General features: G+C 37.9%; 1 protein-coding gene across 2 annotated transcripts in view; it reads right to left on the reverse strand.

Annotated features, from left to right (window-relative positions):
* Nucleotides 1–10941, reverse strand: part of EED (embryonic ectoderm development) — a 30071-nt gene extending 19130 nt beyond the window's left edge. The window contains exons 1-4 of one of the 2 annotated variants that reach the window (XM_042959494.1): nucleotides 10455–10941; nucleotides 5573–5725; nucleotides 3196–3288; nucleotides 13–78 (exon numbers count right to left, since the gene is read on the reverse strand). In XM_042959494.1, coding sequence (XP_042815428.1) covers nucleotides 13–78; nucleotides 3196–3288; nucleotides 5573–5725; nucleotides 10455–10568 — 426 coding nt within the window. In that variant the 5' untranslated portion in view covers nucleotides 10569–10941. The remainder of the gene's footprint in view (nucleotides 1–12; nucleotides 79–3195; nucleotides 3289–5572; nucleotides 5726–10454) is intronic. The other variant, XM_042959495.1, reaches the window with a different exon arrangement.
* Between the last annotated feature and the right edge of the window lie 4562 nt (nucleotides 10942–15503).

Consider the following 15503-nt stretch of genomic DNA (forward strand, 5'->3'; position numbering starts at 1 on the left):
AGGAAAGGATACATCAGCATCCACATAAGATTGCAACAACCGGATTTCTCCTTGTGAGTGACATTCATATAAGGTAACCTAATAAGAACAAAAATACGGTAAAATTTCATTTCAAATACAAAAACATACTCTCTTCACCTGTGAAACATCTTAGTCACAAATGTGTCTTAGAGACACTATAGAAACTATTGCTTTAAAATAGCTTCTTTAGGGGCGCCTGAGCGACTGTTTGTTAAGTGTCTTACTTTGGTTCAGGTCACGATCTCACGGTTCACAAGTTCGAGCCCCACACCAGGCTCTGTGCTGACAGCTCAGAGCGTGGAGCCTGCTTGATTCTGTGTCTCCCTCTCTCTCTGCCCCTCCCCCGCTCATGCTGTCTTTCTCTCTGTCAAAAATAAGTAAACATTAAAAAAAAAAATTAAAAATATCTTTTACTTATTTTTGAGAGAGAGAGAAAGTGAGAGCACAAGTAGGGAGGGGTAGACAGAAGATCCAAGGTGGGCTCCGTGCTGACAGCTTGGAGTCTGATATGAGGCTCGGATCCCCCACTGTTGAGATCATGACCTGAGCCCAAGTCAGACACCTAACCAACTGAGCCATCCAGGGGCCCCTAACTTTCTGATGTATGGGAGTCCTTTTTATTTGCCACATATTCTAAAATTAATACTATCTGTATAATATACAATTTAACTGTAATAAATTTCTTTCCATTTTTTATAGTTTATAGTTGTGTTAGCAGTAACTTAATAATTTCAATAGAAATAAGAACTAGCGGCGCCTTGGTGGGTCAGTCGGTCAAGCGTCCAGCTTCAGCTCAGGTCATGATCTTGTGGTCCCTGCGTTGGGCTCTGTGCTGACAGCTCAGAGCCTGGAGCCTGCTTTCAATTCTGCGTCTCTCTCTCTCTGCCCCTCTCCAGTGTGCACACACGTGCACACTCTCCCAAAAGTAAATAAACGTTAAAAAAATTTTTTTAAATATAGTAACTCTATAAATCACCTATCACTACTAAGTTAATAAAAGCTCTACATTAATAGTCTAAAAAAAATTCCTTATATGACTGCTAAACTAGGTTATATCCCAGAAGGTAATTTTTTTTTAAAAGAAGTCCAAACAGAACTTTTTATAATTCAATATACTATGTAATGGCCTTCAATGTCATTTTTTTAAGTGTTTATTTTGAGTGAGAGAGAGATTAATTGTGAGTGGGAGAGGGGCTGAAAGAGAGGGAGAGACAAAATCCCAAGCAGGCTCCCATGCTGTCAGTGCAGAGCTCAAGAAACTGAGCCACCCAGGTGCACTCCCTTCAATGTCATTTTAAATGATAACAGGGATACTTTTTGTTAGAATGCATGGAATATTTAAAATAGCATACTGGAGCACAAATTATACTAATTCTCATATTATCATGGCCAAGTTAGTGAAGTATAATCTTAGGTTTACAGTGATGTCTTACTTAAAGTAGATTCAAACTAATCAATGCAGTATGCTCCCAACTAGGAAAAATAACCTTAATCTTTTCTTGAAACCACATCACTTTCCCCACAAATTTTTTTTTTTCAAAGAACTTAGGAACCAGACAACTATAGGCAGGCTACATATCACAAACTACATTTGGCTAAACACCAAAAAAACCACTGCTGTCCCATGTTATCAACTGTAGTAGCCGAGTTTCAAATTTTCAGAATTTCAACAACCTAGTAAAGCACCAGAGCCTTAAATGTAATTAGACCTTCCTTAAAGGAAGTTTTCCAGGAAATACCTAAAGTCAAATTTTACTTTTTAGAAAATAGGTATCTAGAAAAAAATGATCTAGCCCAGAATAGATGCATATGTGTTCCTGTGATTTGGAAATATGCTGACATTTGAAAAATATGGAGATGACAGTCCCTGGTTATAAAGTTAACTTTGAGAACAGAATACCAACGCTAACAAAAAACAAATACAGAAAACAGTGTGCATTAAATCATGTTCTTTTATTGCCTAAGAAGCTTAGCACAATTACTAAAGAACCATAACATTTTTTTTACTCAAAGTAACAAAGTATAAAACATCTCTCTGATTCACTCCTCTTCACCCCTTGGGCTAAAGGCAGAGGAAGTGACTTATATTTGTTATCAACCTATATCCAATTCGTCTATTTCCTCCATTTTTCTTTTTCCAAATACAACAATAAATTTCTACATTATTCCTCATAACTGCTAGTAGTATTAATGGATACCCAGAATGTTAGCTAATACAAAGTTAAGAGGACAATTTTTCCTTGAGGTGATTTCAATTTAATAAATAACTCCAGAGACTCCCTGGAAAGCACTAAGGAATCTTCCTGTTCTCCATTTATTTAGAGTTAAATAGAATAATAAATTGCTATCCACCAGTTGAATCCCTGGTCTAACTGAAAAGTTAAATAATGGTTTCTGTTAAAATGTGCCAGCATGCTTCTTCCATACACTTCTTTTAGTTCAAGATACTTTTGGCTTCCTCAAATAAAAACAAATCTAACACAGATGTTTATTGAAAATCCTTAAAATACTTTGAATAACTATTATTCAAATCTACTGGATATATATGCTTTGTGTTTACAGAGAGCCACTAATTAAGTTTATTTTTAAGAAACTACAGACCATGGGGGCATCTGGGTGGCTCAGTCAGTTAAGCCTCCAGCCTGCAACTTCAGCTCAGGTTATGATCTCATGGTTCGTCAGTTCGAACCCCTGTTGAGCTCTGTGCTGACAGCTCAAAGCCTGGAGCCTGCTTCAGGTTCTGTCTCCCTCTCTCTCTGCCCCTCTCCCACTTGCACTGTCTCTCTCTCAAAAATAAGTAAACATTAAAAAAAATATTAAAAAAAGGAAACTACAGACTTTGTATCTTAAATGATAAACTAGTTAAATCACTTCCAAAAACAGAAGTCAATTCTTTCAGCCATGCAAAACAAAATATTTATGAAGACAAAATATAAACAGAAACCTGTTTCATGAACAATTGGGAATACATGAAATAAAGATGGATTTTCAGTCATGAATACTAGTTTTAACAATTTTAGCTAGTTTTGACAATCACTAAAACGCTTTGCTTTTACATAAATACCATCAAACCAGCTATGCCAAATTTACTTCAAAATCATCACACTTTAATATTATAATAACACCAGAGTCTAATAATCAAGTCAAATGCCAAGCAGACCCCTGAACACTCACTCTGTTGCTTCCTACAGTTGCAAACACTAACGGATCTCCTTCTTTACTGTGCCAGTTAAATTGTACTCCAAACAATGGTTGATTATGATCTTCCTGTAAAATAATCATAAGAAAAATTACTATAATTTAGAAACAAAAGAATGGTGAACTGACCGTTTTCCCTTATAACCCCTCCCCCCTTCAAAAATGTAGGCTACTATTTAAGTCAGAGGTCAGGTAACAAGCATTCAACTATGAATTAATACGATTTGCCTTCTATTTACTTAAACTCAATCATATTCTTCTGAATCAAAATTAAACTGGTTTAATTATTGTAGATGCATTTAATCTCTTAGGAGGTAATTTATGTTTCTGAAATAGGAGATGAACAAATACACTAAGAGTTAATATAGCTTCTCTAACACTCACTAAACTTTATTAGGTTTAATTTTTCCCTTGTAAAGCAAAGCATATCAAACTCCATTCAAATCATTACTTTCTATTATTCCTATAGAAACAACTTTAAATAATCTTGATTTTGGGTCCTAAAAGAAAAATATCCCATGGAGTTTTATCATGAACAAGAATACTGGAACACTGGGGACCAGGGGTGACAATAGACTGTAACTTCAGTTACTAGGAAGCTATAAGGAGGTGCACAAAAAACATACGGTTAACCCTTGAACAACACAGGTCCACTTAAACACGGATTTTTTGGATAATTACAGTACTGTAAACGTATTTTCTCTTCCTTGTGATTTTCTTTTTTTTTAAGATTTTATTTTTATTTTATGTATTTTTAATGTTTTAATTTATTTTTGAGAGAGAGAGAGACAAAGCACAAGACAGGGAGGGGCAAGGAGGGAGAGACAAAATCAGAAGTAGGCTCCAGGCTCTGTGCTGACAGCTCAGACTCGTGAACTGTCTGGGGCTCGTCAAGTGGGGCTTGAGCTCGTGAACAGCAAGATCTTGACCTGAGCCGAAGTCGGACGCTTAACCAACTGAGCCACCCAGGTGCCCCCCTTGTGATTTTCTTAGTAACATTTTCTTTTCTCTAGCTTATTTTACTGTAAGAATGCAGCATGTAACATACAAAATACATGTTAATCGACTTTATGTTATTGGTAAGATTAACCAATAACCAATGTTATTGGTGAAGTATGTTATTGGCTTCTGGTCAGCAAGGGATTATTAGTGGTTAGGTTTTTGGGGAGTCAAAAGTTAAACTTGGATTCTCAACTGCACGGGGGCAGGGGTGACAGCATCCCAATCTCTAAGTTGTTCAAGGGTCAACAGTATTCACTTTTGTTCACAAAAATTATTTTTCAGCCTTAGAATTTTACTGGCAATCTCCTGGCACTGAACGTTAACTTTCACACTCGCTTTTAAAGTGTTAACAACTTTCATTTCTCATCCTTTGAAAAGCCACAGCTTTAGGCTTCTGAAATATTTAATCAAATTATTTAAACAGTCAAAACCAACATCTTCCAGATATATTATCTAAAAATGGGTTAAGATAATTAAATATTAACACAAAACTATTAATGGACACTTTGCTTTTTTAAAAAGTATATTAATTTCTCTCCTTCTAAGAGAATATAATTTGACGCACTGAGCCATGTATATTGCTACACTGACAAGAAAATAATTTCCCTAGAGACATAACTTCTTATGCCTTCCCAATACTTTACCTAAAAATATATTCTTATATTTAGAAAGATTCTAACTTACATACGTAAAAGATAATACAATGTATATTTTTGTCAGTGTAGGAAAAATACTCCCAAATTTAAAAAAGAGAAAAAGAATAATATGTAAAGGAAAACATTTTAAATAAATATCAATCCTTTTTATAACTAAAAATGCTTTTGAGGAAGCAGCAATTTAAATAACTCCAAAACCTTGTTTTCCCCAAATACTGAATGTTCAAAAAAGTTAAATTACACATTTTCCTTTGAAAACAATTTCAAATAAGACAAATGATAAGAATTAAATATTTAAAACCTGCAGAAAAACATGTTTCAATTTGTGCTGAAAGTTAATGGGTCACATTCAGTTCTTTTTAGTAACAGGTATCAGGAAATGGCTTTATGTTTTTAAAGTTTTAACAAAATGTGAAGAATAACATATCCCAAAATCTTTTATCTTAATACAAACAATAAAGAAAACCCTGTATGCAGGACTAGGTATTACCCATTTAAATTAAAACAAAACAAAAAAAGTTAAACAAATGGACTGTAATAACTATGTGGTCTATGCTAAAAAAAAAAAAAAAAACACCCTTCACAGCACTCTAATTTTAAACTTGACAAAGTACCTTGAGCATAAAATGTTTATCACTGAGAAATAATTCTGAAGCCTAGCATTCAGTCCACAGGATCTGTCTTTCAGCACATACCTTGAGACTATTTACACACTTGAAAGAATATTTGCATTTCTTTGACTTCCATTTTCCCTTCCCCCAACTTTTCCTTCCAGGAGCATTTGGTGTATTTGTAGGTGTATCAGGGCGTTCAGTGTTTGTACCACTCTCTATACTGACAGCATCATCCTGTAAGCAGTAAATTGGGAAAAATTACGTGAAACAGCAATACTGCAGCAGCAAATCACAGGGTAGCTGCTCATTGACCTAAAAGCAGTGATTAATAAATTCTGTAAGAAATGCAAAAATTTATTCCTGTCTCCAAATAAGGATATAAAGGAAACTAGCTACACTTTAGGATTTGTGGATTTCAGCAACAATCTAAACAAAAAAGCTAATCAGAATAATGAGAATAATACTGCCTTTAAATAACAAAGCATTGGTCTGTGCCAGCCACCTTAATACATTGGCTCATTTCATCTTTACAGCTCTTCACAGAAGGTACTGTTAGATAAGAAAGTGTTGTTTAGAGATCCTAAGAGGTCTCTTGCTACTAGGGTTGCTGGGATTCAAAACAAGCTGTGACTCCTAAATCTGACTGAACTACATGTTACATGTCTTCATAATTTATTTGACCGCTGCTCTGTTTGCAGCACGGGGGTTGGTAGCCCTTTGAGGATGATGGAGTATTGATGCCTCTTATTTTAGATGTAGTTTTTGAAAATCCTGTTATTCAAATTCCGCTTAATTATAACACAAACCATTTAGAATCTTTATAAAATCCTACATATTCTGTGCTATTTACAAGTGACATTTGCCTCACAGCGCTTATGTAATAATGATACTTTTATAGAACTCCAGAAACTCTCTATAATTAAAGTAAAATCATTCCGAATGTAGAAATGACTGCAGGAAACCATGAAAATTCACTTAATTTATACCCTATCTCCAGTGCACAAAATACATTCATGGCCCTCTAATCTAAGATTTAACTACCTCCTTTGATTACATATTCCAGTATGTTCTTTGGAATAAAGAGATTTATTTAAACCTATTGCCTTAGGGCAACAGCTCCTAAATTCATTCCATAGAAAGGCTGTTTTTGCAGAGTGCCTGTTAACATCTATTAGAACAAGTCTAGGAAACACTGCCTTAGGGGCTATTTCTAAATGATTGCTTCCTAAACCTGGTGTTACATTTACAAAAGGGTAAAAATTAACTGGAGTGTCAAAAAGCATATAAAAAATTAATACCATACAAACTCACCTAAAAACAGTATGGTTTTATACAATTGTTCTTGGGGGTAGTCTTCAAAACTTCAAATGGTTCCTACCTTTTTAAAAAATACACTAATTATTCTGGAATATACTGAATTGGATGAAAAGACTAGATAGATGGTACATAATAGGTGCTCAATATTTGGAATTTTAATTTTAATGTAAATATAATCAGATAAAAAATGTAAACTTTTAAGTTCAGTTCCCAGGCTGAAATCATGGTTTATATCTCTATTTCTCCCCCTCTTCACAGTTTCAGAGTTAACATCTAGTGCAGAAAGTAACTGTCTTTCAGTGGAAAACTATGCATTATCTATAGCACCTTTCCAGGTTATCATATTCTAGCCCTCTTCCTTGCCTTTAAACCTCACAATTCATTTTATATTGTGGGTAACTAACTTACACTCCTGTAAATTCTGTCTCCAAAGGTAAAGGCTCAAAATATCTTCCCTTCTACTCTGGAAAAAAACTTTTGTCTCCATCTCCAATTTCACCTCTACATTCCTTTAATGTATACTGTCTGACTTACACTTGCCCAGTTCTCTCACATGAGTAAAATGAAAATTATGTTTCACTTACCGTTTTTATGGAAACTGTCTTTTAACACTGGAGAAATGAAATAATAAAACTGACATTTATTCACCAGCTTCTTTACATTCTGGCCCGAATTTCAACCGCTAATCAAGAAACCACACAAAACCCTGTTTTGTTGTTTTTAACTGATCACTTAAGTTACCCACCTCCTTCCAAAGGAAAATCACAAAGGAATCAAATGGAAATGCAAGTCGCAATGCTTTAATTTTATCTTTAAATTAAAATCAAACCTTTGCTGAGTATCTGTGTATAGGGTGATTTCCACTTTGGCCCCTCCTCAAAGTACAGAATGATGATATGGCACTACCATCTTCATTTGCCCAACAAGAAAACAGGGATAGTAATTTGTCCCTTAATCTTGCCACAGGTTGCTTAAGCAAAGGATAAGTCTCCAGATTTAGCCCTCTGCTAGGCAACCATTAGTACTCTTCTAAAAGTTACATACTCTGCAGTCCTAAGACCTTTAAAAATTCAATAAAATGGCATATACATATATACTTAAACTTAAAATATGTCCTTTCAATTCTCTGATTCACATTCACAGTAGTATTTGCTCAGGTTACCTTAACTCCAACTCAAAAACACCACATTCTTTCCTCACTTCCTTTTGGCCTTCTCTTCGCTATTTGGTTTCCAGAGTTAAGACCACTGCCCCGTTAGCTTTTTCTGAACTAATTTTTCTACAGAGTTCTCTACTGCTTTTCCTTATTGCTTCGTCCTAACTTATGTCCTACATCTGAGGTCCTTGGGTGGAATTGAGAGGGTGTCTGAACCTAAATGGCAAAACAAACCTGCTTAATGTTCACCATCTTTAACTGAAATTTAGCACTTTCTTCTATTAAATGAAGGTAACATACTGCTGTAGCTGTGACTTTCTCATCAGTGGAAATCAAGTATTTTTATATCATATGCTAGTAGTTGCAGATATCAAAAAATTGCCTATGCCCATCATTACTACCAGACACCTTTCCAGATTTAGTTACTTAATGTGCTGCTAATAAAGAAGCACTTTCTTTAAACACTTTATATTAAAGGACTTAATTTATGAAAAAAATCTTAAATTTGTTTTGAAAATATTTGTAAGGTATTTCATAATTTTATTATTTTGTTCATAATCTTATATATTGTATTTTATACATTTAAAATGTTGTTCTGAGAAGACTACCCAGGATTCATTGAAGTGTTCCAACGCACAAAAAAGGTTTAAAGTCCCTACCCAAATCAGGGAACCAAAACAAAGGCTTACTCCATTGTTTGGTTCTAAGCAGCTTTAGAATGCAAAGAATATATCCTCCTTAAGGGTCTACCAAAAACAAAACAAAAACAAAAACAAAAACATGCAATTTATTTTGTTCCCTGAAGTTTTCCTCAGTCTAGATTATTGGCATTTTCATTACAGTTCTGCTTGATTAGTATGCGCAAGGGCCAGAAGCATTAAGTCTTCACAGTAACTAACACTTGTATAGTACTTCTGGGGCAGGCACTCTTTTCATCACTTTACCTGTATTATCTCTTTTAGCCCTCACAAATACTCGAGGTAAAGGCCATTATTTCTAAGAAACTGATGAAACCAGACCAAGTGCCTTGCTCAAGGTCAAGCACCCAGTAAGGAGTAGATTTGGAAATTTTAACTTAACATGTGGATCCAATCTGCACTCCTAACCTAATCTGCCCAGAAAACACTTTTTAAAAAGCAGAAATAAAACAGGTTCCAAGGACTAGAATGAAGAAGGTCAACAATGTTAGAAAGTAATATATAAGACTGAGAAGCACAAACAGGAAAAAGATTTGAGGTAACATTCAACACCTAAACTTTCTAGAAACTTTAAGTTGGAACTAACAATTCCCCAAACATCTTTCTTCTATCTGCAAAAATATTCTTTCCCATCTCGAGTGAAACTTTCGGTAATGACCCCATGCCATACATATCCTTCAGTCGGTGATGTAATGATGTAGAATTTAGGAACAGGGTGTGTATCATAGCGTTTATTCCTAAAACTAGCCAAAAGGACGAGAAAATGAAGAATTTACATCACGCTCCTATAACACTTTAAAGATTTAAAAAATATATTCAGATTCTATTGCCATATATTATGAAAAGAAGGTTCACACTGTGCAGTAATACCTTTGAACTGTCAAGACATTTTGCTGATCGTATTGGATATAAACTTAAAATTAATGTCACTTTAGTTATTACTGGCGACTTACCTAACACTAGATGATTATGGAGATCCATTTCAGAGCTTAAAAAAAAAGTCTGATTCCAAAATACCTTACACTTGCGAAGCCACTGGCCCACACCTAAAAACATCTGCCTTTACCACTGTTACCTAAAATCTTCCAGGTCGTCCCCTTTATTTTAGTAAAAATTTTCAGAACAGTAATCGACTCTTAGTACTTCAACGGTGATTTCCCTCTCCGACTCAGAAGACGACCCTCTCAATTCTGCTCCTCCGGAAGAAAAGCCGCCTGTCAGGCACACCCCATTCCCATCCAAAAGACAGAAGTAGACATAAAATCCCACCTTTAGAAGAGTCACCCATACCCCTTAAAACGAAGATCTATCTACTCTTCCCATCCTGAACAGCATGTAAAGGTCAAAAAAGTGACACAATCCCCAAACTCCTCTTAAAAAGTCACTTACACACTCTGGCTCCTCCTTCCAACTTTCTCAGAAAAAACTCTAACTTGCCTTTTAAACTACTGGAATCTCAGATCCGCACTCTCCCCAAATCTCCCAAAGGCCCAAACACTGCCCAACCACGCAAAAGGATCTCAGAGCAGACCCCTTCAGACCCTCCTCCCACCACGCTCTCTTAAACCACTCTCCTTCGCCAAGTTTCTGTTTGCTCTCGGCCCCTGCTCAAAATCCCCATAGAGACAAGTTCGATTTTCTCCTCCACGCCCGCGTTTTCCTGCGGGTGACACCTCTCCCTCCCCCCCCCCCCCCCGCCAAAGCAGCCCGCCCGCCCCCGCACCGACAGTTTAAAAAGAATTTAAAACTTTCATTCCAGAGTTCCGTCCACACTGCTCTGGGCTGCACTCACATTCTCGTCTCCAGAGAGGTCGGGGTTGCTGTTCTCGTCGCTGCTCAGCTTCTGCTTCTTGGCCGCAGGCATGTCTGTTCCCGCCGGCGCTGTCGACACTTCCCTCTCGGACATATTCCTCCGCCTCCCTCCAGGTTCCTGCCGCCTAGGGCGGGGCCTCCGCCACACCGCCGTCAAGCAAGCCCGGCCGGAGCCTGCCGCAAAGTTGCCACTGCCGCCGCCACCTCCACCGCTCCCCCCACTGTCGCAAACCGCGCCCAGCCGCCGAGGCGGGCGTGCGTGCGACCCCGCCACACTGCTGAAAAAGGGGCGCGCGTGCGCGCCCTCCCGCGCAGCTTCCTGGCTTTTTCCCTTTCCCTGCTCCCGTCTTGCCCTTTTCCCGCCGCCCTCCCGGCAGTTTGCACGGAGAGGTGAAGATCCGTTAGCTTTCGAGAGCAGTATTTCGTACGTCCTTTCCCTACTGCCGCCTCGAAAAAGGAGGAGCGGAACTCAAAGGGATGCCCCCTCACCCCCTTCCTCCTTCCAAAGACGTTTCAGCCGCAATCGGCCCAATCCTTCGATCCCCGACCCGCTGCAAGGACTCGAAAGTCTGTGGAATGGACTAGACCACCAATGTTCCAGGGGATGGGGGAAGATACGAGAAGTCACCTCTTGCTTTAGCGGCATATGCCAAGCGTCCTTAATCTTGAGTTCGGAGGACAACTCTTTCACGTTATTCATGGAACTGTTGAAGCTCTAGCCTTTGGTTGTCATTAGGAGTTGGAAAACTGTAGAGTGCCTCTCACTTGTCTCCCCCATCTAACAAATGGAAGTTACCCGCTAAGAGGTGCGCATGCGCTGGGGCGTATTCTCGCGCTGGGTTGTCCAGACCCGCCTACTCGGGCCCCTCCTCTTCGAAAGCTTGTTTGCTGAACCAGGTAGTCTTCCACCGGGTTGCTATAGTCCGGGATGGATTTCGAAGAACGACGAAGTCATAGTATCTGGATGCGTCCTAAAGTCTTGATGAATATTTAATATGATGAATATTTATTTCAATCAGTGATTCTTCTCACCCAATTGGTGCCAACATTGGGTATCGTTTAATTTAGGAATATCCTGTAATTATGATTTTAGACTCCAATGAGTTATAGCCTAAAGGGCTCTTTTTAACTGTTAAAAAAATTGTCAAGGTCTGAAAATAAGTAGTTATCTCCAACTATGTATAAGGCTGTGATACCTATCAGACAAAATTTGGAGACATACCAGATAAAATTTTAGGGAAAGGCAACATAACTGGTATACTTGACCAAAATGTTTGTTTCCAACAAGTGTTAGTATATCTGGGCTCTTGACATGTGTCATATACATTGGCGAACCTTGTGGATTTGTTAGATGGTTCATTAAGTCACGTAATCAAATCAGGAAAAGGAGGGCCAGGTCAAGAAATAAAAGCCAGACCCTCAGCCCCCTTTTTGGTAGCTCTTAGTTGTGACTACTTCTCTTTCTGGGCCTCATTGCCCTCATCCATAAAACTGAGGAAATTGGAAGGGACCTGACACTTCTTGAGCACCTACTTAATAATACATATTTTTTCTCTCTTATAACTCATTACATCATCCAGTGGATAACCTGAATAGAGTGCCCCATACATAAAATCCTTGTGTACTTGAATTATTTTTGCATGATTCCTTAAGAGAGAATATCAGTTTCTTTATCTGCAGCTTGCAAAGTCACTTTTCCTTTTGGGAACGGAGTTAAGAATGATAAAAAGGAAGGTAAGGTAAGGCAAAGGGCAGAATAAGGTTTTTGCAGTGAAGATTTAGGAAAAATAAGCTGAAAAAAATTAAAGTTCAGGTCTTAATAATAATAGTAATTGCAGTCATTTGCTGAATTCTTCTAATGTTCCAGGCACTACTAATTACTTCTCAATTGGTGAGAAAGAGATGTGACTTGTATGGAGTCAGCCACTGAGAAAGTAAGATGTGCTTTGGTATGACATTTTCATGGGCAGAGACAAACTTCCCCTGTCTGTTGAAAAGATTGTGAAACTTTGCTCTACAACTAAAGACTAATCAACTAAAACATTTCCAATCCAAATTACTCTATGTGTCTGGGATCAGTAGGAGCTGGGAAGTGGGAGTCAAATTCTGATCATAAAATGAAGAAAGTTGCTGAACATTTGAAAAAGGACATAGATGGAAGGAAAATGCCTCTAAGCATGCATGTTATCTGTAACAAAGCAAAAATACTTTTAAAGAGTTTTGTTACAACTTGCAAGGATATTTTAATTATTTTAATTTTTTATGGGTCAGGGATAATAAATGGAAATTAGTTAAAGCTCATTACTGATGTTAAAAAATCATTTTGACACTTGTTAAAATAGTAGTGAACTTTATTCAGGATTATTGTAATAGGTGTCAAGACTGTTGCAATAGGAAAGAGATAGGGCTCAACTCTGAAACACAGCAAGGACAAGTGAGGACTTATAATCAAGGAGCAGAGTTGGAGTTGAAGGAGTTTAGGACTTGCCATCCACAATATGCTGCTTTGGTATATTGGTGATTTTGAGCTAAATGCACTTGAAAAAAAAAAGGCTTCCTCTAAACTCTTCTTATCTGCCTGAAGACAGATCCTCCAAAAGGAGCTCAACTGTTACAAATCCCCTCCCCAGGAGTTTCATCAACCAGAGAAGACTGACTGATCACAGAAAAGACTAGAAGTCACACCACACCCAGACAGACTTTGTCACAAACTATCAGAACTCCCATATATTCTAATGACCTATTCATCTTTCCAAAAAATCATTTACTTTTCCCTGTGTGACATACATCTCCCAACTCCTTCCCCTATGGAGATGGTATAAACTCAAATCTCACTGCTTTTTGGGGTATTCGCTTTTTTCCCCCTGTGATGCCCTGTGCGTGTTGTATTAAAAGTTAATAAACGTGTATACCTTTTCTCCTGTTAATCTGTCTGTTGTCAGTTTATTTCCTAGACTCAGCTATCCAACCCAGGAGGGTAGAGGGAACGTTTCCTCCCCTGTGGGTGGGGGATGGACAGAAACTTAGAGGAAACATCCAGGGTAGGAGGATTCTTTGTAAACTGACTTGCCAGGATGATCAGATATCCAGAGTGGGGAATAAGAATTTGATCAGCTATCAAGGGTGGGGATTCTCTCTAAACTGATTTAGGATTCTTGCTACAACTGGACTAGGGAGACCAAAGACAGGACCCAAGGATAAGGCCCATTGAGAAGAGGGCCCAGAGGAGCCACACTACAATTTGGTCAAGAGGAGAGTCTTTGTCACTAATCTAACACATATAAAATATCATAGGTGTCTCAATTGGAGTGCTATCTCTATGGCATTAATTTAATAAACACAAAAGACTAATTACCTATTTAATAAATTTTCAACACCAAATTACTGTGAGGGATTTCAGAAACCATTACAGTTTAAGTCTTACCACCCACAGTTTTACAAATGTGGAAACTATGATTTAGTGTAATTAAACAATTTGCCCAAAGACACACAGCTCTTCAACATGGCAAAGCTGGGGTGCCCCAGTGGCTCAATTGGTTAAGCATCCGACTAAGGCTCAGGTCATGATCTTGAGGTCTGTGATTTCAGGCCCAGTGTTGGGCTCTGTGCTGACAGCTCAGACCCTGGAGCCTGCTTCAAATTCTGTGTGTGTGTGTGTGTGTGTGTGTGTGTGTGTGTGTGTGTGTTTCTCTCTCTCTGCCCTTTCCCCACTTGGGCTCTTTCTCTCTCAAAAATAAATAAATATTAAAAAAAATTTTTTTTAAACAAAATGGCAAAGCTAAGGATCATATTTAGGTCTGATTGGTTGGAAAGCCAAAGCACTTTTGCCTCAAGGTGATAAACCCAGGCAGCTCTAGATTTATGTAATTCTACTCAGGTGCTTGGTCTTTAGACCACATAATCTTCTATACACTATCAAAGAAAGCTACCTAACTTGAGACAGAAAGAAAACATAACTGGAGAAACAAGGGAATCCAAATGAAGTCTGGAGTTTAGTTAATGGTTACAGACATATTTTAGTTTTTTAAATTTTGACAAATGTGCCATGGTAATATAAATGTTAAAAATGAGGGAAACCGAGTGAAGGGTATACAGGAAGTCTCAATACTATCTTTGTAACTTTTCTTTAAAATTATCCCCTATACACCAAAAACCCTACTTAAAAAAAATCTATTTCATATTAGACTTTGGGGAACACTAGACAGAAATACCCGTTAGACTTCAAATAAGTGGTTGACCCATCTTGAAAAACTTATAAAGATCATTTATTTATAAAGAAAAGAAACTTTACAGCCTCCCTTCCTATTGTTTTATAGTATCATGTAAGCTTCAACTCAGGAAATGAATTTCAAAAGCTAAATTAAATCCTTCCCATTTCAATTGAAGTCTATTTCTCATTCATTCAACATTTTTTTGTCTCTTCTGCTTCATAAATAGCAGCTGTTCATCATCACTCATGCACTCTGTAATCATAGCCTTGCAGATCCAGTTTTCTATGAACAGAACATCATATGGCTTCTTTGAACATTTTAAAATCAATCAGGAGGAATTTACTGAATGCCATTTATGTGCAAAGCATTAAGGTAATTATATGGGGGGGGGGGCGGCTAAAAAGGGAAAATAAGACACAGTCCCTGCCTTCAAAAAGCCGAATATGCTTCCAGCATTAAAAAATATCTCATGCAGGGGCTCCTGGGGTGGTTCAGTCAGTAAAGCAACTGACTTTAGCTCAGGTCACGATCTTACAGTTCGTGGGTTTGAGCCCCGTGTCGGGCTCTGTGCTGACAGCTCAGATCCTGAAGCCTGCTTTGGATTCTGTCTCCCTCTCTCTCTGCCCCTCTCCCACTCATTCTCTTTCTCTCTCTCAAAAATAAATAAATATTAAAAAAAATTTTTTTTAAAAGTCTCATGCAGGGGCACCTGGGTGGCTCAGTTGGTTGAGCATCCGACTTTGGCTCAGGTCATGATCAAGCAGTTCATGAGTTCAAGCCCCACATTGGGCTCACTGCTGTCAGCCTGTCAGAGCACA

The sequence above is a fragment of the Panthera tigris genome, chromosome D1 (assembly GCF_018350195.1).
Source record: "Panthera tigris isolate Pti1 chromosome D1, P.tigris_Pti1_mat1.1, whole genome shotgun sequence".
Classification (NCBI taxonomy): domain Eukaryota; kingdom Metazoa; phylum Chordata; class Mammalia; order Carnivora; family Felidae; genus Panthera; species Panthera tigris.